The sequence below is a fragment of the Ceratotherium simum genome, chromosome 23, assembly GCF_057802395.1.
Source record: "Ceratotherium simum simum isolate JZ-2026a chromosome 23, ASM5780239v1, whole genome shotgun sequence".
Lineage (NCBI taxonomy): Eukaryota > Metazoa > Chordata > Mammalia > Perissodactyla > Rhinocerotidae > Ceratotherium > Ceratotherium simum.
Genome location: NC_141922.1, coordinates 1,018,867 through 1,043,142, shown reverse-complemented (window position 1 = coordinate 1,043,142; position 24,276 = coordinate 1,018,867). Strand labels below are relative to the sequence as shown.

General features: G+C 62.1%; 1 protein-coding gene across 9 annotated transcripts in view; it reads right to left on the bottom strand.

The window, feature by feature from the left end:
- Positions 1-5,257: 5,257 nt before the first annotated feature.
- The window catches only part of PLEC (plectin), a 56,532-nt gene continuing 37,513 nt past the window's right edge, over positions 5,258-24,276 (bottom strand). For 8 of the 9 annotated variants that reach the window (XM_004443023.3, XM_004443026.3, XM_014797249.2 and 5 more), the window contains 20 exons: positions 23,961-24,115; positions 23,558-23,876; positions 23,396-23,473; positions 23,156-23,317; positions 22,855-22,959; positions 22,552-22,647; positions 22,236-22,361; positions 20,893-21,045; positions 20,631-20,785; positions 20,421-20,547; positions 20,149-20,332; positions 19,898-20,055; positions 19,596-19,774; positions 18,337-18,475; positions 17,877-18,233; positions 17,711-17,794; positions 17,418-17,522; positions 17,193-17,291; positions 12,834-16,214; positions 5,258-12,711 (listed from right to left, as the gene is read on the bottom strand). In XM_004443023.3, coding sequence (XP_004443080.1) covers positions 6,493-12,711; positions 12,834-16,214; positions 17,193-17,291; positions 17,418-17,522; positions 17,711-17,794; positions 17,877-18,233; positions 18,337-18,475; positions 19,596-19,774; positions 19,898-20,055; positions 20,149-20,332; positions 20,421-20,547; positions 20,631-20,785; positions 20,893-21,045; positions 22,236-22,361; positions 22,552-22,647; positions 22,855-22,959; positions 23,156-23,317; positions 23,396-23,473; positions 23,558-23,876; positions 23,961-24,115 — 12,381 coding nt within the window. In that variant the 3' untranslated portion in view covers positions 5,258-6,492. The remainder of the gene's footprint in view (positions 12,712-12,833; positions 16,215-17,192; positions 17,292-17,417; positions 17,523-17,710; positions 17,795-17,876; positions 18,234-18,336; positions 18,476-19,595; positions 19,775-19,897; positions 20,056-20,148; positions 20,333-20,420; positions 20,548-20,630; positions 20,786-20,892; positions 21,046-22,235; positions 22,362-22,551; positions 22,648-22,854; positions 22,960-23,155; positions 23,318-23,395; positions 23,474-23,557; positions 23,877-23,960; positions 24,116-24,276) is intronic. The other variant, XM_087447280.1, reaches the window with a different exon arrangement.

Here is a 24,276-nt window from a genome sequence, read left to right as displayed (position 1 = left end):
TGGGATCTGAACCTGTGAACCCTGGGTCACCACAGCGGAGCATGCGCACTTAACCACTACGCCACCGGGAGAGCGCCCCTGCATCATTTCTCATCCCCAAGGATTTCCTTTTCTTTTTTGTGATCTCAGGTATCCGAGAAGGTATTTGTTAGGTCTTACCTGGGAGATATATAGTGGGAGGCATTTTCAGGAAATATAGGTCTGTCACACTGCTGCTATTGTAAAACTGTCGTCCTTAAAGCACGTCAGTTAGTGATCCACTCAAATCCCATTTGGGGGGTCAGTGTGCCCATCCCCCAGACTCACACCAGCACCCCAAGCTAGAAGATTTCCCTTGACTGACAGAGCTGCCCCATTCAGAGATGCCTGGGAGCCACTTGACCCCCCCAAAGGCGGCCTGCAGCCAATGACTGACTGATGTGGGGGGATATCAGCCCAGACCCCTTGTCGCTGGAGAACCTCTGAGGTGAAGTTCATCCTCCTGAGACCCCTGTGGTATCAGGCTACGTCTAGACTTCAGCTGAAACCATGTGCTCGCCCAGCTGCTCTCCCTCCCCAGCCTGTGTTTGTCACCCTTTTCTGATAGCACGCCCTCCATAAACGAGGTGCACCTGAATCGTGATCTCAGGCTTCTGGGGAACTGACCTGAGACAGGTGGTGCCAGGTGTGGTGCCAGGAAGCATCTTCCACAGCGGGGATTTGGAGTTAGAATGCCCACTGACCAGCTGGCCACAGGAGCTCATCTGTGGTGGCAGGTGGATTGTTAGTCCTGCCATCTACAGCAGCACAATCGATAAGACTGATGTGTGGTGAAATGTGCAGCACACAGGTAGAGGGGGAAGGGCAGAATTACCATGGCGGTGTTAGGGGCTGAACTGTGTGCCCCCAAATCCACACGCTGAAGTCCTAACCCCCAGGACCTCAGGATGTGACTGTGTTTGGAGATGGAGTCTTTACAGAGGTGATTAAGGTAAAGGAGGTCACTGGGGTGGGCCTGATCCAATCTAACTGGTGTCCTTATAACAGAGGGAGATCAGGACACAGACACACACAGAGGGACGACCACGTGAGGAGACGGCCGTCTACATGCCAAGGAGAAAAGTCTCAGAGAAACCAATTCTGCTGACAATTTGATCTCAGACTTCCAGCTTCCAGAACTGTGAGGAAATAAATGTCTGTTGTTTAAGCCCCTAGTCTGTGGTATTTGTTATGGCGGCCCTAGCAAACTAATACAGGCAGCATGTTTGAAATGGCAGTCAGAGGGCCTGATCCACAGGGATATGAGCACATGGTTTATAGAACACGGTGTCCTGAGAGATAAAATAAATGGGCCAGCAAGGAAATTGCTGACAATAGTGGTTCTCAAACCCTAGCATGTGGCAATCAGCTTTAGGGCTTGTTAAAACATGGATTGCTGGGAGCCAGCCCAGAATTTGATTTAATAGGTCTGGGATGGGGCCAAGAATTCACATCTCACAAGCTCCTAGGTGGTCCTGGTGCTCATGGTCCAGAGGCCACACTTTGAGGACCACTAGCTTATTGTATAGAAGCGAGAGAGATTTTAAAATGAATGATATGGTTGAGGTCAGCTGCCACAACGGAAAATACAATTGCTTGCTCTGCTTCCTACCTAAGCCAATTCTCAGACCCACAGCCCACAAACTGAAAGATTTCTTAGGTCTCCTTGAGAACACTACAGGTATAGACAGCAGTGATGCCCCGAGGCCTTCTCTAAAAGGACCTAGAGCCACTTATCCGGACAACTGTGCACTGGGGAACAGTGCACACCCAGATCAGGGCCTGAGCTGACACTGATACACAGGCTCCCTGCTTTGTGTAGGGAACACGGGGTCTGGAAATAACTGAAGTCCTGGTCTGGGTCCCTCTGACAGAGGATCCAGTGGGTCCACAGAACCACTGTGCAGTCATCCCGCCAGTCCATGAATGTGTAATTGCAATGGACATACTTAACAGTTGGCAGAATCCTCACACTGGTTTTCTGGCATGTAGAGTAAGAAATTATTGCAGCGGTTAAGACCCGATGGAAACACTAGAAACGGCTCCCCTCCCCAGCCAATATAATAAGTAAAAATATTGCATCCTCGTTGAAGTGGCAGAGATTAGCAGCACCCCAAACACTTAAAGAATGCAAGGGTGATGGTCACCATCTTCCCTTTTAATTCACTGGTCAGGTCCCTGCAGAAACTGAATGGATCATGGGGGGACAGTGGAGTGCCACAAACATAATCAACAGTCGCCCTACGTACAGCTGTTGTGGAATCTTGTCTAGAACAGATTAACATGGCCTCTGAGAAGTGGCCTGTGGCTCTTAACATCGCAAAAGTTTCTTTCCCATTCTGGTAGAAGGTTAGGAATGGTGCACGCTCACGTAGGAGCGTGCACCTTCACACTTTGCCCCAGGCTATGTCAACTCCCCTGCTCTGTCACAGTATAGTCTGACTAATGCACACAAAAACATGTTGGCCTACTTATTGACAACATCATAAGCGCCAGGCCTGACAAACAGAAAGTGGCAAGTATTCTGGATGTCCTGGTAAGGTACGTGCACTCGAGAGTGTGGGCTATACACTGAATAGACTCAGGGACTGGTCACTTCAGAAAAGCTTTTAGGAGTCCAGAGGCATGGTAGGACTTCCTCTCCAAGGTCAAGTTTTGAGCCTTGCATTTCCTACCACTAAGAAAGAAGCATGCACCTGGTGGGCTCCTTGGGTTTTAGACACAGCACCTACCACATTTGGGAATAGGACATCGATCCATTTACTGGATGACATGAAGGCTTCTAGTTTTGAGCGGGGTTCAGAAAAAGGAAGGGCACTGCTGGTAAGGCTGTGGTACAAAATGGCCCTGCCACTTAGGCCGCAGGACCTGGCAGAGCCATGTACTAGACGTACCTGTGGCAGGTGGGTGAGAACGTGATATGGGGTCTCTGACAAGGCCCTAAGGGAGAACTGCAGCACAGACCCTAAGTCTGAAGTGAGGACAGAGCATCTGCAGCAGAGAACTGCAGACTCCTCAAGGACAGGGCCCAGAGTGCTCCTGAGGCTGGTAGGGACTGATCATCTGACCATGGGACATCAGTCACCAGAGCTCCCATCAGGAGCTGGTGCCATCAGACCCACCAAGCCATAAGGTAGGCAGGCTCAACGAGGGTCCAGGGTAAGATGGAGCAGATGCCCGGGCTCAGGCTCACACGGGGCCAGAGGGCTACATGAGCAGGTGGCCCAAATCCCCACATCACCCACCACTGCAACACCATGGCCTTATAGAGGGTCCCCATGATAAGGTGATGGAGGACAAAACCTGGGCCTGGTTCACAATGGCGGGCATGGTGTGTTAGGCTGAACACACACGACAGCTCCACTCAGAGCTGGCCCCAGAGACAGCAGTGAGGGAAATCCCTGGCCAGGATCAACACTGGGTTATCCATCCTGTGTGGAGAGGAGGGCCACTCAGTCGGGACAGACGTGGACCCACAGCCAGCCGGGGGAGAGCTTGGCTGGTTGGTCAGGGCCTGAGAGGAGCAGAATTAGAAGACTGGGGAAAGGAGGTGCTGGATGGACACAGGGAGTGCAGTGTTGTTTCACACGCCGATGTCCACTGGGAGCACCTGTGCAGAGAGACCCAGGGACCGGGTGACTTGGCCGGTGGATGCTGGCCACCAGTGCTTGTACATGGGCTCACGACTGGAGTAGCCCAGGCACAGAGATGGGGCCAAGCACAGGCTGACAACACAGCTCCCTCTCCAAGGCCAGCCCAGCCCCTCTCACTGCTGCACATCAGCCTCCCAGCAAGAGAGACTCCAGAGGTGATCCGAACCACAGAGACCAACCAGCAACTCAGTGGGGAATTGATTCCTTCAGACTCATATTCCACCCAGGTGCCTCAGTCTTGGTCTACATAATAGGTTCCTGCAAAACATCTCCTCGGATCCCTGTTATAGCAAGGGGGTGCAGCATGGGTCCAGGACCACAGGACACCACACCCTCCAGAAATTTCTGGCCCAGCAGAATGTTGGACAGCCTCAGAAGGAAGCAGTTGACACCCTGAAGGACTGAGGCACTGTCTTTCATAACAGGGGGTGACCCTGAGACAATGGCCCCAGTTGATGGACCTGAGTCTGGGAACCAAGGAGTGGAAGCAGAAATGGCCCACGCTCCATACCCTCAGTGACCCACTGACAAACGTGTGCTGCTTGAAGCTGCAATCTTAGTGAGAACTCAATGCTCCTGGTCTCCAGAAGAAAAACACTGCCACCTGGGACACAGCGATAAAGAGTCCCACTCGACTTACAGCTATGGCTGCCACCTGGCCACAGTGGCTCCTTGTTCCAGCAGACCAGGAGGCCAAGTGGTCACCATCTTGGCAGAGATGACCCTGATTGCCACATGGAGGCGGGCTGCCGCCCTCGGGCATCTCAGTATTTCCATGCCTGGTTTTAACTGTAAGTGGACAAGGAGAGCAGAGCCTGACAAGGACACCTGGACTGTTGCCACGGGGACTGTGACCACCCCCCCCACGGATGAGGGTCTGGGTCACTGCCCCCCAAGCAAAGCAGGGAGATGAGCATCAGTCATGGCCTTGTGGCCCGCAGCTCAGTGGGGCTGTGGTTTGCCCCACCCACCCTCTTCTTGTAAGTTTACCCAGAAAAGATCCTGCAGGAGGTGGAAGAAACTGAATGTGCAGCCAGTGGACCTGAGGGGAAGGGTGGACGGTGGCAGAGCTGCTGATGCTTCGCCCACCGCCCGGCTGCTCAGGCTCTCGACTGCATCCTTCTCTGGAGGGTTACCCTTGGCTAACAAAAACCAACTTATCTGGGGGTCACACTGCCCTCTGCACACAGTGGCGGGGCACAGCCAGTGACTGACTGATATGGGAGCACATAAGACCACCACCTCAGTGGTAAGCACCAGTCACGAACCCAACCTAAGGAGCTGGGCAAAGCGACATGTCACCTAGACTGACGGCAGGGGCTGGGGAACACCCGGGAAGGGCCCCAGCTGGCTCGGCCTCGCTGGGCCTCTACCTTGCCCTCCACCTCACCCTCGGCCCAGTGCCACTCAGTCTCAGTTTCTCTTGCCCAAGACGTGCAGCCTCAGGCCAGCCTCTTCACTAAGGCCCCGCTCCTCCACCCCTAACCAGGACACAGCGGCCAACCTCAGAGCCTGAGGCTGCAGTATCCACCCTATCCCAACACATACCTGACCCCAGGACAACAAAGTTAGGCAGGACCCACAGGAAAGTTGGAATTGCTTTTATTGGGGCGAGTGCCGCAGACCCGCCCATGGTCGGGTTAGGTTAGTGTTCTGCCCTCACAGAGGCAGCCGGAAGCCTGGCACCTCCACTCGCTGCCTGCCTGGGTTAGTGGAACATGCAAAGCTCAGAGGGCGGAGGTAGGGGTGGAAGCCACCAAGGCCAGGAGCTGGATGGAACAGGAAGGAGTGGCACCAGGCTGGGCTGCCTGGGTCAGCACAGACAGCCCAGCTGGTGGCCCTGGGCTCAACGAAGGGGCTGAGGCTCCCCGGCAGAGACAGGCAGGCAGCATCCCAGGGTCGGGTTCCACAGGCTCCAGGAGCTACGGGGCCCACGGGGGACAAAAGCCCAGCGGAAGGCCCAGCCAAACCCAGCCTAGCCCGGGGCTGGCATGCCCGAGAGCTGGGCCAGTGGCTAGCCTTTCACCAGGAAGGTCTGTCTCCCACCCCAGGTCTGGGTCCTTGGGGCCTGAGGTGCAAGGGAAGACACAGAAGGCACTTACTAGGGAGCTGAGGCTGGAAGGCTGAAGCCAGAGGCCTGGGGTCTCAGGAGAGTGTCAGGGGCTGGAGGCTGGGAACAGAGCCCACAGCTCTGCAGGAGCCTGGCGGGAGCTGGAAACAGGCTGGCACCTGGCCCAGACCAGCTGGTTCTGCAGACTGGACCCTCATCTTCCCGCAGAAAAGGGACTTCTCTGGGCACGCTGGAAGAGATGGCTAACTCAGGATCCCCTCCCTTCCCAGCAAGGCCCACTGGGTGAGCAAGTCAGTCCTGGAAACAGGACAAATGCCAGCCCTGAGGGCCCCACTAGGGACAGGGCTGACCCCCACTGCCTCGAGCAGCTAGGATTGCTGGTTGGCTGTTATGTGGCCTGCAGGGCTGGGGGTAACCCACTCAGACAGAAGCCTCTCTGGGGAGACGGGAGGGCTAGGGCGGGGGCCTGGCTCTGGACCCTCCAAGGCACCTGGCTGTGGTGAGTGGCAGGTAGAGAGGACTAGGGAGACCTTGAGGGTGAGGCAGTCAGTGGGGCTAGACCAGCCCCACCCCCCAAGAAACAGGCTGCCTGGACAGCAGACATATGTTACTATATTAGTCTGGTCTTTTTGGTTAGACTTTAGGCACCGCTTGGGAGGAAGACACCTTTAAACGTTAAAGAAAGACCCCAGCGCCTGGGCAGGGAGCCTGGCCACATGCAGAGCAGGAGGGCAGGGTGCGGGTAGGGGGTCAGGCCACAGCAGACTCAGGGCCCCCCAGGGAGGACGTGGGCCCGGAGGCATAGCGGCGGCCATAGCCTGAGGAAGAGTAAGAGGAGGAAGAGAAGGTCATGGAGAAGCCAGAGCCAGTGGCATCAAAGCTGCCACGGCGGGAGCCCGCCCGGGAGCCAGTGCGCGAGCCGGTACGTGAGCCGGCCGTGGAGCCTGAGCCGCTGACGCTGTAAGGGCTGTAGTAGCCCTTGCTGGACTGGGCGGCGGCCTCCAGCAGCCGCAGCCCCGTGCCCTCCTCCACCATGCTGCGGTCCAGTGCGTCCTTGTAGGAGATCTTGAGCTTGGTCTTGGGGCAGGTGAGGTACTTGGAGTGCGCACCAACGTCTCGCAGCTTCTGGGCAGTGCGGGCGTCCACCGTGCCACGCTGCAGGGCCTCGTCGAGAGGCACGCGGCCTGGCACGTCGGGCTCAATCAGGCCGCCTGTCAGGTACTGCACCTCCAGGAAGCGCTGGCCTGCCTCATAGTAGAGCCAGCCCTTCTTAAGGGCCTGGGCGGCCGACATCTTGGTCTTGGTGCGTGGGTCCTCGAAGCCACAGAAGGCCTTCTGGGCCAGGTTGATGCGGTCCACCATGATCTTGTCCACCAGGCCCTTGTTGACGGCGTCGGTGACGGGGAAGCGCTCACCAGTGTTGGGGTCAATGATGCCCCCGGTGCAGGCCTGTGCCTCCAGCAACCGCTGCCCGGTGATATTGTCCACCAGGTTGCGGTGCATGGCCTCTGTGATGGACACCTTCTCCAGTGTCTCCGTGTCCAGGATGCCGGCCACAGGGCCCGTTTCCTCGGTGGGGTCGGACCAGGAGGCCAGCTGGGTTCTGGAGACAGCAGGGCTGATGGGGTAGGAGGAGGAGGACCCCACAGACGAAGAGCGGGAGCGGAATCCGCTGGCGTTGCCCGAGAGCATGTCGGCAAACTCGGTGATAGAGAGTGTGCCGGCGCGGTACTGGTCCAGCGCTGATCGGTCGATGAGGTTCTTGGCAATGGCCTCGTCGATGTCATACTGGCGGCCCGAGCGGCGGTCGATGATCATGGACTTGACCACGCCGTCTGAGGAGGAGATGGTGATCTCCTCCCACTCACACTCCTGCTCAGACAGCTCCAGGTATGTCTGGTGGTCAATGAGGCCCTTGCGGTAGGCCTCGTACACCGACATCTCCTTGCCTGTCTCGGGGTCCACAATCACCACGCGGCGCTTGCGCACCGAAGACTTGGAGGACGTCTTCCGTTCCCGCTTCTTCTCCTTCAGTGGCAAGAGGCACAGGCCCGTCTGAGGGTCCGTGATGCAGCGCTCCATCAGCTGCAGGTAGGTGAGGTTCTCCTCTGTGTTGGGGTCGAAGAAGCCTTTGGTGTCATCCGAGGGGTCAGTCAGGATCTCGTTCATCTCCTCGTCAAAGAGGCCGCGCTTGTAGGCCACCTCCACGGGCAGCCGGTGGCTCTCCTCAGGGTCGATGATGCCGCCCGTCGCGATCTGGGCCTCCAGCAGGCGGATGCCGTGGTCCTTCAGGATCAGGCCCTTCTTCATGGCCTGGAAGAGGGAGATGAGCTTCCCGGAGTAGGGGTCCTTATAGCCAGTGACGGCGCGCTCGGCTGACAGCAGCTTGTCCTTGAACTCAGGGCCCACAATGCCCATGCGCACGGCCTCTTCCACAGTCAACTTGAGCCCTTTAATGGGGTCGATGACATAACCGGTGGCTGCCTGTGCCTCCAGGAGCTCAAAGGCTGTGCCGGGGCGGATAATGCCCTTCTTCATGGCCTGGTACACCGACAACCGCTCCTTGGTGGCATCAACAAAGACACCAGCGATGCAGCTAGTGCCCTCGAGGAACTTCTGTAGGCTCTTGGAGACCTCCTCGATGGAGGTCAGGCCCTCCTGCAGCTGCAGCGCTGTGGCCTCATCCATGACCTGAGAACGCACCAGCTCCTCCACTGTGATTTGCTTGCGCAGGCCGCGAAAAGTCAGCTTGCGGGCGTCTGAGAGCGGCAGGAGCAGCTGGCCGCTGTTCTCGTCGTGGCGGCACCGCCTGAGCAGCTGTGTGTAGCTGAGGCGCTCGTCTGTGGAAGGATCCAGATAGCTGCGCACCTCGCTGGGCTCCGATAGCTGGTCGTGTGTGTCCTTGTTGAGGTAGCCGCGCTGGTAGGCCACCTCCAGCGGGAGATGGAAGCCCAGGCGTGGGTCCACAATGCCGCCCGTGGCCAGCTGGGCATCCAGCAGCCGCAGGGCCTCCTCAGCAGGAATCAGATCCTTTTTCATGGCCTGGAAGAGCGAGATAGTCTGCTCCGTGTAGGGGTCGCGGTAGCCAGTCACAGCGCGCTCAGCTGAGAGCAGCCGGTCGTGCAGCTCAGGGCCCACAAGGCCCTTCCGCACAGCCTCATCTACAGTCAGCCGCTCGCCCTTCACCGGGTCCAGCAGGAAGCCTGTGGCTGCCTGTGCCTCCAGCAGTAAGCGGGCCACCTCGGCACTCAGCAGCCCCTTCTTGAGAGCCTGGTAGACGGTCAGCGTCTGCCTAGAGCCAGGCAGGTAGACGCCGGCCACACAGCCTGTGCCGTAGAGGTAACGCCAGGCCGACTCTGCCTCGAGCACCTCGCGGAGGTTCTTGGTGCCCTCCCGGAGCAGGTTATAGGTCTCTCGGGAGATGACCCGGGCCTCGTACAGGTCCTCAGCAGTGAGGCGGCGGCGGATATAATCGTAGGAAGCCAGGTTCTGCTGGCGAATGATCTCAGTCTTCTCGATGATCTCGATGATGATGATGATCATGCGCTCCTTGGTCACCCGGCCAGCCTGGAAGTCGGCCATCAGCCGGGCCCGCTGCTCCTCAGGGATCAGGTCCGATTGCATCACCTCCCACAGGGACATAGTGGAGCCGCCGTGGCTGTCACTACCAGGGATGTCAATCCGCGTCTCCTCGAACGCCCTCCGGGTCTCCTCCTCAGTGTACACCTGCGTGGTCTCCACCACCTCCACCTTCTCTGCTCCTTTCAGTGGCAGGAGGCGCAGGCCTGTCTCGGGGTCCTCCACGCAGCGCTCCAGCAGCTGCACGTAGGTGAGGTTCTCGTGGGTGTTGGGGTCGAAGAAGCCCTTGGTGTCGTCGCTCGGGTCCGCCAGGACACGGTTCATCTCCTCGTCGAAGTAGCCGCGCTGGTAGGCCACCTCCACGGGCAGGCGATGGCTGTGCACGGGGTCGATGATGCCGCCCGTGGCGATCTGGGCCTCCAGCAGGCGGATGCCGTGGTCCCTGACGATGAGGCCCTTCTTCATGGCCTGGAAAAGAGAGATGGTGGTGCCTGAGTAGGGGTCCTTGTAGCCCGTCACAGCTTTCTCAGCTGACAGCAGCTTCTCATGCAGCTCGGGGCCCACGACGCCAGCCTTCACGGCCTCATGGACGTACAGGCGCTGGTTCCGCACGGGGTCCACCAGAAAGCCAGTAGCTGCCTGGGCTTCAAGCAGGAGAGTGGCCGTGCTGGGCCTCAGCAGGCCCCGCCGCATGGCCTCATAGATGGTCACCTTCTCCTTAGAGTCCTCCAGGTAGATGCCAGCAAGACAGCCACTGCCCTGCAGGAGTGTCCGCACGGAGTCCACCTCTGACAGTTCCTTGACTGATGTCTTGCCATCTTTGAGCTGCTCAAACTGGGCCTTGCTAAGGACCCCAGAGGCCAGGAGCTCGCTAGCCGGCACCGGGGCACGGAGGCCGCTGAAAGAGAGCCTCTCCTGCCGCACGGTCTCCACCTCCTCGACAATGGTGATGAGGATCTTGATGATCTTCTCCACGGTGACCTTGCCCGTGCGGAACTGCCGCAGCAGCTCCCGCCTCTGCTCCTCCGTGAAGTACTCGGAGCTGATGAGCTCCCACACCGTCACTGTCCTGCCCTTGAAGCTGCCCATGGGGACCTCGACGGTGGCCTTCTGAAAGGTCTCACGGGCCTGGAGCTCAGAGTAGAGCTCCTCCTGCCGGGCCCGGGCAGCCTTCTCCGAGAGTGGCAGCAGCCTCAGCTCCGTCAGCTGGTCAGGCCGGCACTGCTGCTGGAGCTGGCTGTAGGTGACTGGTTCCCGCGAACAGGGGTCGTAGTAGGTTCTGGCATCATCCCTGGGCGCCGACAAGGCTTTGCTGGTCTCCTCGTCCAAGTAGCCCCGGGCACAAGCGACGTCCAGGGGCACACGGTGGCTCTTGCTGGGGTCCACGATGCCACCAGTGGACAGCTGGGCGTCCAGCAGACGCAGGCCCTGCTCCTTGGGGATGAGGCCCTTCTTCAGGGCCTGGAACAGGGAGACACTCTGCCCTGAGTAGGGGTCCTTGTAGCCCGTCACAGCCTTCTCAGCTGACAGCAGCTTCTCATGCAGCTCAGGCCCCACCAGGCCGGCACGCACTGCCTCATCCACAGTCAGCCGGGCGCTTGTGGCAGGGTCGATGATGTGCCCGGTGCCGGCCTGGGCCTCCAGTAGGGCCACAGCCACCTCTGGTTGTAGGAGGTCTTTCTTCAGGGCCTCATAGATACTCAGCTTCTGCCCCGTCTCCTCCAGCCACACGCCCGCGATGACGTTGGCACCTCGCAGGGCCTGCCGCACAGTATCCACCTCGGCTACCTCTCGCACTGAGCACTTACCCTGCTGCAGCTGGCAGTAGATGTCGTGGTCAATGACCCTGCTCTCGAGCAGCTCAGCAGCGGGTACCAGGGCACGCAGGCCCTCAAAGCAGAGCTGGCCCTTCTGCTCATGCTCCTCGACCACCGTGATGACGATCTTGATGATCTTCTCCACGGTCACCTTGCCCGTGCGGAATTGCCGCAGCAGGTCTCGCCGCTGCTCCACTGTGAAGTATTCAGAGTTGATGAGCTCCCAGATGGTCACCATCTTGCCCTGGAACTTGCCAAATGGCGCAGACACAGTGGCTTTCTCAAACACATCCCGGGCCTCTGAGTCAGTGTAGACCAGCTCACCGCCCTTGGCAGCCTGATCTGTGAGCGGCAGGAGGCGCAGGCCCGTCTCGGGATCCTCCACGCAGCGCTCCAGCAGCTGCAGGTAGGTGAGGTTCTCGTGCGTGTTGGGGTCGAAGAAGCCCTTGGTGTCGTCGCTCGGGTCCGCCAGGACGCGGTTCATCTCCTGGTCAAAGTAGCCGCACTGGTAGGCCACCTCCACGGGCACACGGTGACTGTGCACGGGGTCGATGATGCCGCCCGTGGCAATCTGGGCCTCCAGCAGGCGGATGCCGTGGTCCCTGACGATGAGGTCCTTCTTCATGGCCTGAAAGAGAGAGATCTGCTCCCCAGTGTAGGGGTCTTTATAGCCGGTGACGGCGCGCTCGGCCGACAGCAGCTTGTGATGCAGCTCAGGGCCCACAACGCCCTCCTTCACGGCCTCATTGACAGTCAGCCGCCGGTTCTGCACAGGATCCAGGAGGAAGCCCGAGGCCGCCTGGGCCTCGAGCAGGATGAGGGCTGTGCCCGGGCTCAGTAGCTGCCTCCGCAGGGCCGTGTAGACACTCAGCTTCTCATTGGTGGGCTTCACCAGCAGCCCAGCGATACTGCTGCGGCCCTGCAGGTAGCGGCGCACATCCTCCCGCTGTGCAAGCTCGGCCACTGTGGTGCGGCCTTGCGTCAGCCGCTGCAGCTCCTCCGCACTCAGGATGCCCACCTCCTGCAGCCGCTGGGCCGGCACCTTCTGCCGCAGGCCGTCAAAGGCATGCTCAGGCTCTGCCTCTGTGGCCGGGCCATCGGGTGCATCCCGGCCATTGGGGAGCACTTTGACAGCCACGGCCTGCAAAGCGGCAATCTCCTCTGAATGCGCCAGTGCAGCCCGGTGCTCCTCCTCCAGGCGCTGCAGCCGCTCACGCAGCCTCTGGTTCTCCTCAGCCAGCAGCTTCTCCTGCTGCTGTCGTTGCTGGTCCAGGCGCTGCAGCTCCTCTTGCTTGCGCCGCACACCCTCCTCAGCCTCACGCTGCCGCCGCCGGGCTTCCTCCATGCTGGCCACCAGCTGCTGCTTCTCCCGCTCCATCTGCTCCTGCTGCCGCTGCTGCTCTGCACGCAACTTCTGCGCCTTGGCCACCTCGTCCTGGAAGAGCTGCTCCAACTTGGCCTTCTCCTGCTCGATGAAGCGCTCCCGCTGTAGCAGGCTGTCCTTCTCGGAGAGGAAGCTCTGTTGTAGGGCCTGTGTCTCCTGCAGCAGCTGCTCCTGCTGTACCGTCTGCATCTGTGAAGGGGGCAGGGAGCAGTCAGGGACATCAGGGACCCCAGGAACCCCTGCCACCCCATGTGATAGCGGCAACCCCCACCCTGAGCCTGCCCGCTTGCGTGTGGAGAGAGAGCCGGTACCTCCTCGGACTTGAGCTGCAGCAACTTGGCCTCCTGCTTAAGCTTCTCCTTCTCCCGCTCCAGCTCGGCGATGGCCTGCCGTAGGCGCTCGGCATCATGGTCACTCTGCTGCCGCTGAATCTCAAGCGTCTGCACCAGCGTCACCTTCTCCTGTGTGGCGAGCTCAGTGCGGTGCAGCTTCTCGCCTATTTCCTCCGCCTGCTTCCGGAAGCGCTGGGCGTCCTCCTCTGCGCGGGCCTGGGCCCGGCTCATCTCGGCCACACGCAGCTTGAGGCGCTCAGCCTCGGCGCTCATCTCCAGCTGCCGCTGTCGCTCTGCCTCTAGAGTCCGCTGGAAGCCCTGCGTCTCCTGCTCCAGCTGCTGTGCCATCTGCTCCTTGTCTTCCTGCAGCCGGCGGGCCTGCTCTTGCGCAAGCTCCTTCTGTTGCTGCAGCAGCTCTGCCTCAGCCTTGAGCCGTGTAGCCTCCTGCACTGCCTGCATCTTCTCTTTGAGCATCTTCTCGGCCAGGGCCCGCTGCTGTGCCAGGTCCTCCTCGGCCAGCTCCCGCAGCCGCGCCGCCTCCTGGGCTGCCACACTCAAACGTGCGGCCTCCTCTGCCACGTGCTTCATCTTCTCAGCCTCCTCCTGCAGGACGCGCTGCGCGTTGTCCTTGTCCCGCAGGATGAGCGCGCGGTTCTCTGCCTCAATGCGTGCCTTGAGCTTGCCCAACTCCTCCATCTGCACGCGCACAGAGAAGAGCTCCTCTTCCACCTGGCTGCGCTGGCGGGCTGCTTCTGTCACCTCAGCCTTCAGCCGCTGCAGCTCCTCATCCAAGATGCTTTTCTGGTGGTCAGTCTCCTCTAACTGCAGCCGCAGCGTCGTCAGCTCCTGTTCCACCTGCGCCTTCTGCCGCAGTGTCTGCTCAGCGAACTTCTTGTGCTTCTCCATCTCCGCGTCGGCTGCCTGCTTCTGCCGCAGGGCCGCCTGCTCCGCCTGTGCCCGCCGCGCCGCCTCCTGCTCAGCTTCCTTGCGCAGCTTCTCTGCGGCAGCCTGCGCCTGCGCCTGTGCCTGCGCCTGCTCCTCTGCTGACTGCTTCAGCCGCTCTGCCTCCTCCACCTGGCGCCGAGACTGTGCCGCCTCCCGCTCAGCCCGCTCCCGCGCCTCCTCTGCCTCCTCAGCCGCCCGCCGTGCAGCCTCTGCCTCGCCACGCAGCCGCTCCAGCATACTTTGTTCTTGCTGCAGTGTCTGCTGCAGCTCCTGCTCCTTCTGTTGCACTGCAAAGGCGTGAGCCTTCTCCTCGGCCTGCAGCCGCTTCTGGGCAGCCTCCTGGGCCAGCTGGAGCTGCCGAGCCGACTCCTGCTCTGCTCGCTCTCGTAGGCGCCGCGCCTCCTCCACCTTGGCCTTGAGCCGCTCCACCTCCTCCAGTGCGGCCTTACGCTGCCGCGCAGCCTCCTCCTCAGCTGCCAGGCTCTTCTGCACACGTTCCTCAGCCTCGCGGCGCCGCTGCTCCTCCTCAGCTGCCAGCTGCCGCTGCCGCGTGGCCTCCAGCTCCGCCTGCTCCTTGCTGCGCAGCGTGTCCTCGGCGTTGCTGCGGATGCGCCCCAGCTCCAGTTCCAGCTCCGCCTTGCCGGCGGTTGCTTTCTCAAAGCTCGCCTTGAGAACCAGGATCTCCTCTTCCACCTGCCGCCGCTGCCGCAGCGTGTCCTCCACTAGCCCCTTCTGCCGCTCCAGCTCGCTCTCCGATGCCTTGCGCAGCTGTGCCAGCCGCTCCTCAATGTCAGCCTTGTGCTGGGCCGCCTGTTCTTCCAACCGCCGCCGCTGGAAGGCCTCATCTTCTGCCAGCCGCCGCAGGCGCTCGTTCTCCGCCTCCTTCTCCTTCAGTGCGATCTCTGCCTCAGTCTTGAGCCGCGTAGCCTCACCGATGGCGGCCAGCTTCTCGGCAAGCACCCGCTCCGCCTCTGCCCGCTGCCGTGCCGCATCCTCCTCAGCCAGCTGCCGCTGCCGCTTGGCCTCCTCGGCCAGGGCACGCAGACGAGCGGCCTCCTCGGCCAGCTCACGGAACCGGCTGGCCTCGGCTTCCAGCCTCTGCTTGGACTTCTCACTGGTGGAACGCGACTCCTCCTCAGCCCGCGCCTTGCTAGCTAGCAGCACCTCCATCTCGGCCCGCACCTTGGCCAGCTCAGCCTCCAGCTCCTGGCGCTTCTGCGTGGCTGCAGCCGCCTCACGTTGCAGCCGTGCCAGCTCCTCCTCCAGCAGCTGCCGCTGCTGCTCCCCCTGCTCAGTCTCAGCCCGCAGCCTGATCAGCTCCTGCTCTGCTGCCAGGCGCTGCTGCGCAGTGCCCTCTGCCAGCTGCCGCTGCTTCTCCAGCTCCTGCTCTGCCAGCTCTCGCTGCCGCACAGCCTGCTCCTCTGCCTTGCCACGCCGCCTTGCCTCGCGCTCCGCCTCCTCCTTCTGCTTTTCCGCCTCAGCCTGCGCCAGGCTCTTCTGCTGCGCCACCTCCTCCGCTTGCAGCCGCAGCCGCAGTGCCTCATTGGCCTTCAGCTGCCAGCGCTCCAGCTCCCGCTCAGCCTCCTCGCGGGCGCGCTCGGCCTCGGCCTGCTGCTGCGACCGCCGCTCAGCCTCCTCTCGCAGTTGTGCCACAGCCACATGCTCCTCCTGCAGGGTGCGCTCCAGCTGAGCCGTCTTCTCCGCAAAGGAGGCACGTTTGCTCTGCAGTTCAGCCTCGGCACTGCGCTGCGCCGTCTCCAGGGCCACTTGCACCTGACGTGCCCGCTCTGCCTCAGCCTGCCGCAGGCGCCGCTCTGCTTCCTCAGCCTGTAGGCGCAACTCCTCCAGCGCCTGCAGGGCCCGCTGCTTTTCCCGAGCCGCCTCGGCCTCAGCCTTCACACGCAGGGCCAGTTCCGCCTCTGCCTGCCGCTTACGCTGGGTCTCATCTTGCACCTGCCGCCGCAAGCGCTCTGCCTCCTCCTGCGCCTGCCGTTTCTGCGCCTCGGCCTCCTCTGCCCGTGCACGCAGTGCCTGCAGCTCACCCTCAGCCCCACCGCGCTGGCGCTCGGTTGCCTCCAGCTGCAAGCGCACCACACGGATCTCCTCCTCAATGCGCAGCCGGCTGCGTTCAGCCGCCTCTGCCTGCCGAGCCTTGGCCTGGATCTCTGCCTCCGAGCTCTGCCGCAGGTGCTGCAGCTCCTCCTGGATGCTGCGCTTCTGTTGCTGTGCATCCACCGCTGCCTCCTCCCGCCGCGCCACCTCCTCCTGCATGCGCCGCTGCAGCTCCTGTGCCTCCCGCTCTGCCTGTGCCTTCGCCTGGGCGTGCGCCTCGGCCAGCTGCCGCTGCTTCTCTAGCGCGGCCTCCACCTCGGCCAGTCGCTCCCGCTCCTCTGCCCGCTGCTGCTCAGCCAGCCTCTGTGGCCGCGGCAGAGAGAGGGAGAGAACCAGAGAGAGCGGTGAGCACAGAGCAGGTTGCCAGGCCTTCACATGACATGGCACCACCACAGTTCACTCCGACAGCACAGTGCAGGGGGTCAAGGGAGGACAGAGGTCACAGCCCGGCGGAAGGAGAGAGCGTGCACCCGCCCAGGGCACTCAGGGCAGTGAGCGCAGCCTGGCCCCACCGTGCTCACCAGCCCGGGGAAGGAGACCCAGGCGTCCTCCCCTCTTGCCGCAGACAGGCGACAGAGACAGACGGACAGGAAGAGAAAGAGAGACCAAAGCAGGAAGTTCGCAGTGCCTGTGAGCCGCACCCACCACACAGCCCTGCCTGAGCACCACTGAACGCCTGCTTGCCTGGTTCTGGCCATAGGGCCCCTCTCCCCGACCTGGGTCCATTCCCATAGCCCAGTGGGGTAGCAGGGTGCAGGGTGGCCAGCGTGGGACAGCGTTGCAGACCTGAACCAGCTCTGAAAAGGGACTTGCAAGCCTGTGGCTCTGAGCAGAGAGGAGGCCACAGGTAGGCCAGACAGCAGGACCACCCAGGAGGCAGGAAGAACAGGACAAGTGGGCACCCTGTCCCACTGAAGCACCTCGGGACACTCCTCCCCAGCCCCCACGACCTGACACCCCCCAGCTCTTCCAGAGCAAGTGGCCAAGAGGAAACACCAGCACAGAATCCCAAAGAAAAACGCAGACAAAAGAGCCAGTGGGGTGCCCGGTGGGGGACGTGCTAACACAGAGGAGAACGAGGAGGCACCAGCCACCGCGGGGAGAGCAGCGCAGCACCAGGCCAAGGTGGGGCAGGCCGTGTCGCACGGGAGGGATGCTGGCGGTGCCAGACAGGAGGGCAGCAGGGAGAGCTGTGCCAAGTGTTCTCAGACAGGTTCCTAGGAGCTGCGTCTGGGGCGTGGCGGGCAGCAGGACGGCCTCCCCACCCCTGGTGGGCCATACCTCCTCCTCCTCCATGCGCCGCAGAGTCTCGCTGATGAACTTGATGTACTGGCTCGTGAGTGTGGTCAGCTCGCTGTAGCGCGTACGCAGATCCACGTACTGGCGGGCAGGGGGGAGGAGGCAGGTCAGCCCTGCCCTGAACCATGGGGCCCATGAGGGCCACCCAGCCCCTCGGTCTACGTTAGGCTTGGCCCACCCCCTGCCAGCCCCGTCCCCCAGCCTTACCTCCTGGATGACGTTCTCAGACCCGGACTGGACCTTGGGCTTCTTGGCCGGGGAGGCTACTGGCTCAAGCTGCGCCTTGTATGTGACCAGCTGGAGCTCATAGTCCTGCGAGAACGCTGCGGTCAGCCCCCAGTGCCACCCTCCCCTCGCCCTGTCCCTGAACCTACCCACAGGCTTTCACTAGCATAGGCTGGGCTTAGGGAGCACCCCTGGGGTCCCAGACCCGCCTCCCAGCAAGTCTTCTCTGGGACACCAGGCCCCCGCGAGGGTGGCAGGCGGCCAGGAAGCCTCACCTTGATGGCGTTGATGTACTGTTTGGCAAACCTCTGACACTCCTCCACCTTCTCCCCATGGTGCTCGATCTCCTCCAGCAGAGCCTGAGAAGGGAGAGTGGTCAGCAGCCACAGAGTGCGCCCCCCACCCCCGCCCCACTCCCGCCCCTGCCTGGCTCATGCCCACCTTCTCCTGCCGCAGCTGCTCCCGCACAGCCTGGCTGTCGGCCAGCAGCATGGCCTGGATCCGCTCTTGCCGCTGCTTAGCGTCCTGCAGCCAGGTGCCCAGTGGGTCCGCACTCTCACGGTAGTAACGCAGCTGGCGGCCCAGCTGCTCAAGCTCACGCTGCCGCACGTCGGTCTGGGCCAGCACAGCCTGCCAGCGCTCCAGCAGCTGGGTGACCCGCTCGCGCCAGCGCTCCACCTCCACGTCCCTCTCACCGTGCCGCTGCTGCAGCCGTTCGCCCACCTCCTGCGCCCCCCGCAGCTCGTCCCGCAGGGCATCGAACACGGGCTGCTGCGCCTCTGCCTGGGCCCGTAGCTTCTGTTGGGGGCCAGAGAGGTGGGTATTGTTTCAGCTTGAGGCCCTGCCGCTGGCCCCCAGTGCCCCAGGCCCCCACAGCAAAGCACAGGCCCAGCAGCGGTACCTTCAGGGCAGCCTTGGTGGCCTCAAGCTCTGGGAGGGTGGCGGGGACGGCCTGGGCCTCCTTGAGCTGCTCCTCATGGGCCCTGAGCACCTCCTCGGCACCGTGTGTGCTACGGATCACCAGACTGATGGTCTTGAGCCTGGGGGAAGAGCAGTGCTCAGAGCTGGGGAGGGGTGTGGGCTTGGGGGAGCAGCAAGCACAATACGGTGGGACCACAGCCCTGGTGGTCAGCTGAGCCTGTGACCATAGGCTTCAGGGAGCAGAAAAGAGCCTCAGGAGAGGGTAGCCAGGGACCTCTTGGACACAGAGACACTTCAGCTCCAGCCTGAGTCCTGGAGGGAGGTTGTGCTGGCAAGGAGAACAGCAAGCTCCAAGGCCCAGAGGCAGGGAGCCCCCCAGCCAGGCGCCCCTGGGGCCTGGGAGAAGCCCTCAGCCTTCCAGCCCCAAGACTGGGTAAGGGGGACACCGTGCACCAGATACTGACGCTTCTCTCAAACAGCGTGTTAGTCTCTGTGGGGGAAGGGAAGGTAGGGCTGGACGCGTTGTTTGCAGTGTCACAAAAGACCTTGAAACAATACTCAACACTTGGAAACAAAGACTGGGCCCTTAGAGAGAGAGTCAGCGATGAGACTGACGGGAAAGGGCGGAGGAGGATTTCTCAGGAAGCTTCTAGAAGTGAATCTTTGAACCACGTGAATGTACATGCCGAAATAAACCATTAAGAAGAACAGGAGAGGCTCCTGTGGCTGAGTGGGAGATGATGGGTGATGGGCAGGCAGAAGGAAGGGGAGCCTTATGAGGACTCTGCATTTTTTAGGGGCACTGGGGTGGGAAGGGATAGTGGGGGAGGGGAGTTTGGAGACGGAGGGCAGGCCCCCCAAAAAGACCTCGGCATCGGGCCCTCTCACCACGCAGGCCCTCTGCTACCTCACCCACTGCCCCACACCTACCCCCCCGCCACAAGTCCTCACTCCTGTCCTCCACCAGGAGGCCCCTCCCCCAAGGTCACTGGTGCCCCCCATGTGGCTGAGCCCCATGTCTGAACCTCACTGGCCACTGGCCATTTCCCCTTCTGGCATCCCTCACTCTCCTGACCTCTCTGACGATGGTGCCCTGGATCCCTCAATAGACCCCATCTCCTTGCCCCCGTCCCCCTGCCCATCAACCTGTCCTCTGCCAGCACACAGCGGTCAGGCCGCCCTCTGCTCAGAACCCTCCAGTGGTCACAGCACCCCCTGGCCGCCGACAGGTGCACTCACTTCTCCAGATAAATGGCAGACAAGCTGCGGACCTGCTCCAACTTGCCCAGGGTCAGTTCCAGCTCCGAGCGCAGAGTAGGGGCAGCAGGTGACGGCTCGGGCAGGGCCAGGACCTTCTCGGCCTCGGCAGAGAGCCGGGCAACCCCTTTGCCCAGCCCTTCCACCTCAGCCTGCGCTTTCTGAGGAGAGATCAAGGAGAAAGCAAGATGACCACGGGACCAGGTGCAAAGCACCCCCTGGAGGCCAAGGTGGGGGGTGGGGAGAGGAGGGAGAGGAGTGGAACGAGACCAGACGGCGCCTGCCTGCTGCTCGGCGATGCGCTGGGCACACTCCTGCGCGGGCTCCTTGTCCAGTGGCAGCCGTAAGCGGTGCACGGTGCGCGTCTCACAGGCCTCCAGCTGCAGCCGGATGTCTTTGAGCTCCGAGATGCAGCGCTGACAGCGGGACTCCTCCTGCTCGCCTGGGGAACACGTCCCACTCACATGGCTGCTCCGCTCACACGGCTGCTCAGCCCACGGCCTACCACCCGCCCCCAGGCCTGCCCGCCACGTACCCTGCTCCAAGCTCTGCAGCAGCTGCTGGTAATGGTGGCTGCAGGAGCCATACTCGCGCTCAGCCTGCAGCCGGTCCTCGGGCCCAAAGCCGCCAGCATCCTGGCTGTCCCGAAGGAAGGCCTGGTAGTGTAGCTCCAGGCTGCGCAGGGCTTGGCGTTGCTCCTCTGGCTTCAGTGTGCGGAACTGTGGGCAGCACGCAGGACTGAGCACGGGCAGGGCAGGAAGCCGCCTCCTGTCCCCACCCCGAGGGCAGCCCAGCGGACACTCATACCGTGACTAGGGACCAGGATCGGATGAGCTGCACATCACGGCTGAGGCTCTGCCATGCCAGAAGGCTCTTCATATCCACATGCAGCTGGTGCCACAGTGCGACCAGGGCCTGGTGCTGGGCCTCCAGCCTAGCAGGTCAGGGACATAGTAAGAAGTGTCTGAGCACCGCCCACTACCACCCACTCCAGCTGCCAAACCCTGGACCACCCACCTGGTAATGGCCTCCTGGGCCTCCTGGTTGGGCGGGGGCACAAGGAAGCACACAGAGGGCACAGCGGCCTCGCTGCCAGAGCTGCTGAGCACCTTCCAGTGGCATGGCTGTGCAGGGCCCACCAGCTGGCACTCGTCACCCTTGTGCATGGTCACCTGGGGCAAACAGAACTGTCATAGCGTGCCCACACCCAGCCCCCCAGCCACGCCCCTGTATGCAAGCCCTGCCCAGCCACAACCCCGCGTGTGTGAGCCCAGCGCACCTCCACCTGCTTGTAGTCGCACACAGCTAGCAGTGGCACACGGCCCCGCACAGGGTGGGCTGGGTTGCGGGGCTTCAGCTGCACAATGGCCTTAGCCCGCTTGGCCAGGCCTGAGAGGTGTCCTCTGTACTCGTTCAGTTGGTCCTTCTCGTCCTGCAGGGGAGGGCAGCTCAGAGACCAGCGTCCCGCATCCAGACACCAAGTGCCTAAAGAAGGGTCTGTGAAGACCCATACACCGCCCCGGACAACGAGTAAGCACCCCTGGCACCCACCGCCCTGAAATCAGGGGGTCCTTCCCGCTGCCCCCAGGGTGCAGTGGGGCCGGACACTTGGAAACAGGAGGTGTGGCCAGGCAGGCCCCCAGAGCTTGGCCCCCAAAAGATCCTGCTGACCCTCCTTCCTTCCAGGCCAGGATGGAGGGCCCACCCCTGCCCCAGGTCACATACTGCGTCCTCCAGGGGAGGGGCCCCAGCTGCACTCTGGCCCCACAACGTCCTCTTCCCTCCACCCTCTCCTCCCACTGCAGAAGGTCACCCCCCCTCCTCCTCCAAGGGCCAAACCCCACCAAGGACTGTCCAAGGCTGTAGGTCAGAGGCCACCCTGAAGCTCCCTGCACCTTTCCAGTCCTCTTCCAGGCCAATGCTGCGGCTGAAGGAGCCTCTTGGAAACCCCAGCCTTTGCTGACCCCAACTGCTGATCACAGGAGCCCCCAGCCAGCAGAGCCTTGCAGCCTCCTCTCTCCTCCATCATTTCCCACCAAGCACTCCCAGGGCCCCTCCTGGGTGCCCCCCACCCCTGCCCCAGGGCACACAGGCACCACACCCAGCAGCCTCCTCTCTCCTTCTGACTGTGCCTGCCTGCCCAGACGTTAGACACAAGATGCCAGCACACCCATCTACAGTGTAAGAGCTGGCGACAGAGAGGCTAACTCAGGCTTCCACTTGCCCCAAGGGCTTCGAGGATGGAGGTGGTTCAAGGCAGCTCTGGCCAGCCACCTGCCTCCACTCTGGGACCCTGCCATTCACCTCTCAGTTCCCCCACACTCCTGCCCCACTGCACTAACCTCCAACCCCCATCCTGCCCCCCCCAAACCCTGCTGGCCCCTCTAGTCATCGCCCCTCCACCTCCAGAGGAATCTTTCCAAGGTACCAATGTGGTCTAGACACGGGCCAGCCTCTCCCTGCACTCCACCTGGCCCTCGGAACCCCCGCCAATGCTTGCCCCTGCCTATGCTGCTTCATCCCTGAATTTGGCGGCCGCCGGCCCTCATCCCTGCAGGCCACGAGTGCCCTGGGCCTTAGCATCCACCTCTCACCAGGCTGCAGAGCCCTGGCCTGGCTCACCTGGGCATCTTGAAGCAGGTCCTCGAGGCGAGTGACTGTGATGGAGCGGTCGCAGGTGTATTTTCTGCGCAGCGTCTCCTGCAGCTTCCGCAGCTGCTCCTCAGCCTCCCGTACATCTGAAAAGAACTGGGGCAGCGAGAAGGGGTCACACCAGGCCGATGGGGCAGGATTCTGATAGCTGAGTAGGACAGAGTGCAGGAATGAATTAGCCCTGTCTGCACAGACACAGGGAGGCTCCACGCATCTGCAATAGTGGTCTAGAGGCTGCTCAAGGATGCTGCAGCTGAGCCGGAGGCAAGGGTGGCCTGGTTCTCACCTGGAAGTAGGCGGTGTTCTCCTTCAGGTGTGCCTCGATGCAGCAGCACAGCTGGAGCATCCAGCTCCACTGGGTCTGCAGGGCTGCCTGGAAGGACTGCACACAGCAAGCTCCTCATCAGGACCCACCCACCACGAGGGGCTCAGGGGGTCCCCCCACAGCCCCACCCTACTCCCACCACGGGGGTCAGGGGGGAGCCCTGCAGCCCTACCTCCACCATGGGGGGTCCAGGGGATCCCCCCATAGCCCCACCCCACCCCCACCATGAGGGGTCTGTGGGGGTGCCCCGCAGCCCCAACCTACCTCCACTGTGGGCCGAGCAGGGTGGTCCTCCCGCAGCAGCCGATCCCCAGTGTTCTGGATCTCCTTGATTTTCTTTTCCTTCAGCTCCAGCTCACGCATCAGGGCCTGACATGGAGGTAGCCGGTCTCAGGGATGGTGTCAGGGCCACGTCAGAGTCCGCCAGTCTCCCCAGCAAGTGCCACCCGAGACCTGGTGCAGGCCCCATGGGGCCTGGAGCTGGACCTGACTGGCTGCCACCGAGGGGCTCCTGAGCTGGGGAAGGGGTCATGGAAGGGCCTAGAAGGCTGGGTGCCCGCCTCACCGAGTAGCTTTCCTTCTTGGTGGCCATATTGGCATTGCGCTCGCTCCAGTCAAAGCCCACCTCCTCCTCCTCCTTCTCACTCAACCACATCAGCTCCTTGGTGGCAGCGGTGACAAACCCGTGCAGGCTCTCCAGGGACCGGAGGCGGGCCTTGGAAGAGTTCTGTGGGCGGGCAGGGTGTGTGTCAGCAGGCCGCAGCCCCACCACCGGCCCCAGCCCCCAGCCCAGCTCCCCACTCACCAGCAGCTTGGCATACTGCAGGTCCAGCCGACCCAGGCATTCGCGGTAGGCGCCCCGGGTAGCCGGAGAGAGCTGGCCCTGCAGGAGACAAGGAGGGGTGAGGCCTACACTGGCCACGACCTAGCCCACCACCCACTGCCTGCCCCACAGGCACCCGCTCACCTCATCACTCCTCGCCCGCTCGATCTTGGCCCTAAACTCCTCGATGGACTGGTGCAGACCACGGTGGCTGCCCAGCTGTGCCTCCACGCTGGGCAGATCCACGCCCCACTCGGCACTGTCCAGCCGGCGCTGGTTCTCCTCCACCCAGGCCAGCAGGTCCTGCAGGTAGCGCAGAGTGGAGTCCTCGAGCTCGGGGCGCCTCTGCGTGCTCTGCAGTGTCACCTGGGTTACCTGGGTCACGGGGGTAGCTACACCCGCCTTCAGCCGAAGGTTGTACTCGGTGCGGATGGCCACCAGGCGCTCATGCAGGCGGTACACCCTGGGGGCAGTGGAGGAGTCAAGAGGAGATCAGCTGGAACCAGGCTGCCTGGACCAAGGTCCCCGAGGGTTGGGCATGGCCCACCTGCGGTACATCTGCTCGCCCTGCGGATGCCGCCCATCCTTGAGAGTCTGCACGTCATTGAACAGCAGCCGGATCATGCTGTCTGCTTTGTCCAGGTCTCGCTCCACCTCACCTGCCCGCTGTGGTGCTTTGCCTGCAGCCAGCAGCCGGACATCCTACAAGGTGGTTGCCATAACTCAGAACCTGGCCAGCCTCACCTCCCACCTGCTTGCACAGGGGCCTCGGAGCCAGGAGGCTGCCCAGCCCCGCTCATCTTCCTGACGCACACTTCTGGCTAAATTTGCCAGCTCCTAGGTCTCTGGGGGAACAGGATCAA